Source organism: Sinocyclocheilus rhinocerous, unplaced genomic scaffold, assembly GCF_001515625.1.
Source record: "Sinocyclocheilus rhinocerous isolate Xijiao unplaced genomic scaffold, SAMN03320098_v1.1 scaffold300, whole genome shotgun sequence".
NCBI classification, from domain to species: domain Eukaryota; kingdom Metazoa; phylum Chordata; class Actinopteri; order Cypriniformes; family Cyprinidae; genus Sinocyclocheilus; species Sinocyclocheilus rhinocerous.
The window spans coordinates 6343-13528 of NW_015654065.1; the positions used below are offsets into that span (position 1 = coordinate 6343).

Consider the following 7186-nt stretch of genomic DNA (forward strand, 5'->3'; position numbering starts at 1 on the left):
TCAAACTGACTTAAAACTAAAAGATTACGTTCTCTCACGCGAACTCATTCGGGAGTGGTGACTTTCCACGTATTCCCAACTTCTGAGCCTGCTCACCTGAAGTTATGGTTGATTGCTCTTCGGCTGGATATCAACACACCCATTAACGTAAACTACGCCAGAGCGCGCACACACCTCACGCACCGGATGCCGTGTGCGCGCCCAAAGACAGTTTTTTTTTTATTATTATTTACCTCAAAGGCCGCAATGGCCTGCCTGATATTGACATGATGTGGTGGCCCTGCTGGTGTCCAAGAACATAGCTTTCATATCAACAGTCAGATTCCCACCTCACTTCCACAAAGGGTTGTCCATGGTAACTCATGGGTACCAACTGCAGTTTTACCTCCCTTTTCAGGGGTCCAAATGACTATTGTCAAGGATACCCTTTTTGGAGCCAGTATTGGTGGAGGAAGTTCAAAGTGTGTTGAAAATGACTATAAGGATACCCTTTTTGGAGCCAGTATTGGTGGAGGAAGTTCAAAGTGTGTTGAAAAAAAAGGAGCCATTTCAGAGGTGCCTCCCAGCGCACAGCAAAAGGGGGTTACTCCACACTTGGGAAAAAATGGGTGGTTACCGGCCCATTCCCAACCTCATGAGTCTCAAATAATATTTAAAGGTACTCTCATTCAAAATGATTCACCAAGAGTATTACTCGAATGGTCTCAGGCCTTAGCCCCCCTTCAGTTACAGGGTATCAAAATTCTTCCATATCTAGACGATTGGTTGATCTGCATCCCCAGTCTAAATCAAGGAGTAATGGACACCGAGAAAGTACTGGCCCATATTCAATCCCTTGGTTCCACTGTAATCTGGAAGAACAGCAGTCTTCAGCCTCGACAACAAGTGAACTTTCTCTGGATCCATTTTGATTCTGTGACAATGAATGCACGTCTCACCTCAGAGGGCCAACAGTCTGGGAAAAGCATTAAGACATTTCCAGTCAGGAAAACTGACTCCGCAGGTGAATGCGCACAAATTACAGAAGTTGTTTTGGCTGATAGCAACAGCATCAGTGGTGATCCTTCTGGGCCTGTTGAGAGCGCGTGGCATACAGTTGGTTTAATTCATTTAATCTCCATCCAATAAAGACAAAGGAGTAAAGCTGTTGGTGACACAGTTCTGCATGAAGGCTCTGCTCCCCTGGAGGAACAGAGACGTTCTTCTCAGAGGAGTTCCACTAGGAGTTCTTCCTCACAGAAGAGCAGTGATCACAACAGATGCATCACTGACAGGCTGGAGAGCTGTCTGGGAGGGCTGGTCATTTAGGGGCACGTGAAAGCTCCATTGGTCTTTGGAACACACAAATGTGCTCAAACTAAAGGCAGTTTCTTGCCTCAAGGGGTTGCTACAGTTCATTCATCACAAGCATGTGTTAGTGAGAACAGGCAGCACCTCTGTGGTGTATCATATAATTCACCAGGGTGGGACGAAGTCGCTACGCTGTACAGTCTCCAGGTGACTTAGTAGCTACTGACTTGGGCATTGCCCCGTCTAGCATCTCTGAGAACAATTCACATCCCAGTTGTGGCAGCCGATATCCTGTCCAGGACAGGGCCTCTCCCAGGAGAGTGGCGCTTACACCCAAAGTAGAGGGTCAAATTTGAACCCGTTATGGGGAAGCCCAGATCGATTTTTATGCATCCAGGGAAACAACTCATTGTCAGGAATGGTACTCCCTTATAGATACAGGAGGACTGCTCTGGCCTAGGTGTTCTCAAAATCTCAAGAATGGCCAACAGGATTGTTGTATGCTTTTCCCCCTCTTCCGTTGATTCCTCAAGTCATTCAGAGGATCAAGGAGGGTCATTACTCTGTGCTGATGGTGGCTCCATGCTGGCCAGGAAGGCCATGGTTCCAGACCTGATTCGACTGATACAAGACTGCCCATGGCAGCTGCCAGCTCGAACGAATCTTCTGTCACAGACAGACGGACAGATTTGGCATCCAAACCTGACTGCTCTGCACTTGTGGGTATGGTCTCTGTGGAGTCTGTCTCTCAACAGTCAGATGACACACGAGACACTGAGCAATACTAGAGTCTCATCTATTCGGGCCAATTACTCTCTAAGCTGGAAAAAAAAAATTTCAAACTGGTGTGTGAACACTAAGGTGGACTCAGTTCTCTGCCACTTGTCCTTCTTTTTTACAGTTTCAACTGGATCAAGGCAAGGCAGCCAGTACAAACAAGGGTTATGCCTTGGTTATTTAAGCATTTCATGAAGGGCCAATGACCAGCTATTAGGCCGACTTCCTTTAATAAGTACGTTTCCAAAAGGAGTTGACCTGTGTCCAGACCGTACTCTGCGGACACCAAGTTCGGACTTGCCTCTTGTATTTAACTCTCTCACTAAGTCCCAGTATGGCCTATTGTGAAAACAGATTGAAATATGTCTCTCTAAATGGATTTTCTCTTGGCTCTCTGCTCTGCTAAGCAGGTAGGAGAGCTCTGTGCTCTCTCTGTTAGTGGAGATTGTTAGCGGTGGAAGGCAGATGGCACGGGAGTGTCACTTAGCCTAACCCTGCATTTTTGCCAAAAATATTTAAGCCCCAGTTACAATTTAGGTACTGGAGGTGGTTCAATGTTAACCATTTCCTCACATGCAGAACAGGAGCAGTTACTTAACCTGTGTTCTTAACCTGTGTTCAGTGAGGGCATTGCGTACTATGTAATTGTACTCAGTCTTTGAGGAAAGCTAATCTTCAGCTTTTTTTCTACTACAGTAAGGCCAGGGAGGGGTTGCTGCTGTCTAAACAGCATTTGTCACATTGGGTAGTCGATGTTATTTCTTAAACCTATGCTGAAAGGGGGTTTTCGTTTCCTACAGGAATACGAGCCCACTCTCACGATGAACCACAACCCCACTGCACTAAAAGGAGTTCTGTGGGAGATATTTGTGTGGCAACTTCATGGTCTACTACATCATGTACACTATTGAGATTTATAGAATTAATGTAACCGTGCAGCACCTGTGAGCACTGCAGTTCTGATGTCTGTTGCCCAGCGAGATTTAGGAAAATCTAATTCTTCTGTTCCTCACGACCCTTTTGGTATAGGTCATCCTATTAAGACCGTAGTGACGGTCAGAGTGAGGTCGAAACAGATCGTAAGTTATGAATATAACTATGGATCTGTGAGACCGAAGGATGACCATCACTATCCTTGTCGCTCAGAACACTAGGCGTTCAAGGTAAGAAAATGAGCTGGAAGTTTATCCCGCTTTTTATAGTGCGGAAAGCTCCGCCTCCAGGGTCATGGGCATGACTTTGTTTACATAAGGTCTCGAGAGAAGGCAGAACGAAGGTTATCATACTATTAAGACCGTAGTGACGGTCATCCTTCGGTCTCACAGATCCATAGTTATATTCATAACTTACGTTTTATCATTTATGAAAAGACAAAAGGTGTAAAAACACAAGTGAAAGGCACTGACTTGATAGTCCAGTGCTTCTTATGTCACATTTTTCAGCTTGTCTTTGATTTGCTGAGATTTGGAAAGGATTAGAAGTTCCTCCACCTCATTGGCTGAGAGACCTGCCTTTAATCCTGCCTGTGCAAAACAGAAAGGCAAGCCTATTGTTAACACACTATTTTATCAAACAATAGTTTGTTTTATTGTCTTTCCTACTGGTTTATTATAAACAGATATGCCAGTCTCTGTCTTGACACTAAAATGAAATTTATTCATGCATATGTTATGGAGTAATAATTTAAAGATTATCATGTAAATGTATTCCATTTAGTTAGTGACTGTTTTTCTTATTTAGTTTGATTTAATTTCTTAATCTTGGATGCAGGATACCTCAGTGAGTGTGGCAGGGTGGGTAATGTCCTGATGAGTGCACCAGATATTCTTCCAGAGCTCTCTAGACACCCTTTCCACCAGCACGCCTCTCTCTTTTTCTTTCTCATCTACAGCTGTCACAAAACGCATCACATTCAAAGTGCCTTGGTTGGAAAGAAAGAAAAAGAGATGTGATAAACCTAAATAACCACTGAATATTTACACACAAATGCAAAAGACTTTTTAAATTTTAAAGGGGTCATATGATGCTTTTTTAAAGATCATTATTTTGTGTATTTGGTGTAACAGAATATGTTGACATGCTTTAATGTTCAAAAAACACATTATTTTTCAAATACTGTACATTATTGTAGATCCTATTTTAAATAAACAGAAAGACAGTTTATGCTTTATTAGATTATAAAAACAATCTAACATGACAAGTTTAATGCCAAATAGCACTGCTTACATGCCCTTGTAATGGACTTAACTGGCAGGGAAAAATCTTTTCCCGTAAGTTTACAATAAAAAAGTCCAGCATTCTTCTTCTATTTAAGTGTGTGAAATCAGCTTAAAGCATGGCTTAGATTCATAAGCCATCATAAAGAGAAATAGTGGTTTGAATACCTTTTTTACAAGGCAAAGGTGGATTCACACGGACTCCAAAGAACTCAGACAGCTGCTTCAAATCTGTGACCATGTAACAAAACTTATTTTGGACCAATCCAGGTTTCTGGTTACCTAGAAATAAAAAACAAAAAGGTTTTGTGACATTGTGAAGAATATCTCAACAAAAACAACAAATTGTTTGGCATTTACCTGAACCATGAAAGACTCCTCCTAAAAATGCCGGTTTGAATTTGAGGTCGATGTTCCAAACATTTCTATAGCAACACAGCACCTTAAAACACAAAATCAACACAGGCACAGTACTGACACTGCATTTGCACCGAAGGCATGGCAATGAATATACTAAGGATGAAAAAAACATTACTAACCTCAAATGCCAGCCAGGAATAAGTAGAGATGACATCATAGTACAACTTGACCACTTTTCTGGAATTGGACATCTGTAATAAATAATCACAATATTCACAAATCCAAACACATAAGTATGGACTACAATATACAGTATATTACAATATATTATAATGGCATTTACAGGCATGAGGGCACACTACCTTTGCTGTGTTCTTATTCTTGTTCTGATTCCTTTAAACGGAGGGTGTAGCTGCAGGATGGCGATCTCTAAGGGATAGGATCTACAGAGAAAAGACATAGGAAAACCCTACCCCTAACCTTAACTATCTGTCTTGTACCCTCCCTTTTAAACTTTCTCCAAACCTGTTTGGAATTCTTTTTCCCTTTTTGTAAACCACTTGTCTTCCACCATGTCTATGTGTTTAATGGTGGTTGGCAAACCAGCTTAGCTGGGATCACTGTTTCATGTGCTTTAAAACTCATTAGCACATGCTGTACAGTCTCTGGGAGTTCAGACATACGATACCTTTCTGACTAATGTTCCCAATTCAAAGAAGTGACTGGTTTTACCCTCGGTGACACGGTCTCATTGTTGTACTTGTTGTACTTGTTGTACTTGTACCCTCAGCGAAGAGAAACCTTGTTAAAGTTCAATGCAGTTAGAATGAGAGACAAATCAAGATCCACTATTTATGGCAGAAGGCCACTCATTAGTTATGGTAGCTTAACAACCATTATTAATAACATATTATGAACAAACTTCACAATAAACAAAAACAAAACTATTCTTGGACTCAATAACTTAATCTAATACAATAGATCTTAATCGGGGTTGAATTGTTTTATATTTAATTGAATTTTATGTGGATGAAAATAAGCCTGTGAAAACACACACTGTAGAATGGTCCTAGGCCCGATGTAATTTTCACATTCAACTTTTAAAACTGTTTTATGGAGTTTTTGTCTACCGAGTTATTTTGAAAAGAGGTTTCTTCACCTGAACTGTTTTGAGACTTTAACCTTGTAAAGCCTACATATCGTATTTGATACACATATTTCGAAAGCCTCTAAATTATTAAGACAAAACTTTGCTGAAAAACCTGTTGTACACAGTCTTCTACATGCCTTCTGTCTGATAGCTTACTTAATATAGTATACCATAGTAAGTAAAAGGCCTTTTAGTATAATTATAAAAATGTCCACCTTCAGGTTCTGGTACGTGTCAAATGTTAACTTAAAAGATTTTTTTCACACCCAGAAAATGTAAAAGCATGAGAACTTTCACATTACATGAGGACACGGGGGTCAGTTGGGTTGTTTGGGTTTACAATCTGATTTTTATAAGACCTTATTTTAAAGAATTATTACACTCTTAAAAATAAAGTTTCTAAAAGGGGGATTTTGTAGTGATGAAATAAAAAAAACATTTTGGATTCCACAAAGATCAGTTCTTTAAAAAAAAAAAAAAACAATGTGAAAATTTTTTTATAATATAAAGAAACTTTTTCCACTATAAAGAACCTTTTGTGCAAGGGAATGGATTCCATTGATGTTAAAGGTTCTTCATGACAATAAAGAACCTTTATTTTTTGGAGGGTATATGCTTTATGTTTGTACATATGTATTATTTAGACCTCAACTTTACTATTTCTGTATTCCTGGCTTATTTTTCAGCTTTTTTTTATTTTGTGTGTGTGTGTGTGTGTTTGCTGTTGAATAAAAAACGTGAATTTACAGTACTTTAAAATTGTATTTAGAAGTTGTTCAGATAGACATAGTATGGAGGAGTAGTGATCACATCTGGGCTGTAGGCTTGTCAGGGTAAGGCCCCACCCACTTCTCTCCTAGAACACACAGCCAGAAAAGAAAATGATTGCACAATGAACAGTGTGTCACCTAAGATTTTAACACCCCAAGGTTAGATAGGAATTTATGGTTTAAAACATCACACAGCACAATAAATGATACATATAATATGGTATAATATATATGGGAAGTATAAAAAATACATTTATATATATACATATGTGACCCTGGACCACAAAACCAGTCATATAAGGGTCAATTTTTCGAAATTGAGATTTATACATCACCTGAAAGCTGAATAAATATGCTTTCTATTGATGTATGGTTTGTTAGGATAGGACAGAGGTCGGGAACCTATGGCTCGCGAGCCACACCTGGCTCTTTGACAAAAATCATGTGGCTCGCCAGATCTCTCACCCTTTACTAACAAATGATCTATTACACAAATTAGACATCACTAGAGATCAGCAATTCCTTTGTTGTAGAGCCTACATAAGCTCTACATATACATGTAAAATAATAATACATTTTCTGTACCGGCCAAAGTGCGTGTTCAGTGCGCGTTCAGAGCTGTT

General features: G+C 39.9%; 2 protein-coding genes across 7 annotated transcripts in view; both read right to left on the reverse strand.

Moving 5' to 3' along the window:
* Positions 1-478: 478 nt before the first annotated feature.
* LOC107716832 (glutathione S-transferase kappa 1-like) lies at positions 479-6193 on the reverse strand. Of its 3 annotated transcripts, none has more exons than XM_016523421.1 (7): positions 5006-6193; positions 4823-4894; positions 4644-4725; positions 4452-4565; positions 3843-3988; positions 3474-3590; positions 479-1072 (listed from the first exon to the last, which is right to left on the reverse strand). In XM_016523421.1, exons 2-6 carry the CDS (start codon positions 4892-4894, stop codon positions 3492-3494), a joined length of 513 nt encoding a protein of 170 aa, XP_016378907.1. In that variant the 5' UTR covers positions 5006-6193; the 3' UTR covers positions 479-1072; positions 3474-3491. The 3 variants fall into 3 exon arrangements, with proteins under 3 accessions (XP_016378907.1, XP_016378906.1, XP_016378904.1); XM_016523420.1 differs by having other exon boundaries at positions 479-1182; XM_016523418.1 differs by having other exon boundaries at positions 479-3590.
* A 154-nt stretch (positions 6194-6347) lies between these two features.
* The window catches only part of LOC107716830 (glutathione S-transferase kappa 1-like), a 15915-nt gene continuing 15076 nt past the window's right edge, over positions 6348-7186 (reverse strand). For 2 of the 4 annotated variants that reach the window (XM_016523417.1, XM_016523412.1), the window contains one exon: positions 6348-6649. In XM_016523417.1, coding sequence (XP_016378903.1) covers positions 6476-6649 — 174 coding nt within the window. In that variant the 3' untranslated portion in view covers positions 6348-6475. The remainder of the gene's footprint in view (positions 6650-7186) is intronic. The other 2 variants (XM_016523416.1, XM_016523414.1) reach the window with 2 other exon arrangements.

Coding starts and splice junctions, on each gene's coding strand:
- LOC107716832 (XM_016523421.1), bottom strand. CDS start 4,894: ATGTCCAATTCCAGAAAAGTGGTCAAGTTGTACTATGATGTCATCTCT. Junction 4,726..4,822: donor ATTCCTGGCTGGCATTTGAG/GTTAGTAATGTT, acceptor TTGTGTTTTAAG/GTGCTGTGTTGCTATAGAAA. Junction 4,566..4,643: donor AGGAGTCTTTCATGGTTCAG/GTAAATGCCAAA, acceptor TTTTATTTCTAG/GTAACCAGAAACCTGGATTG.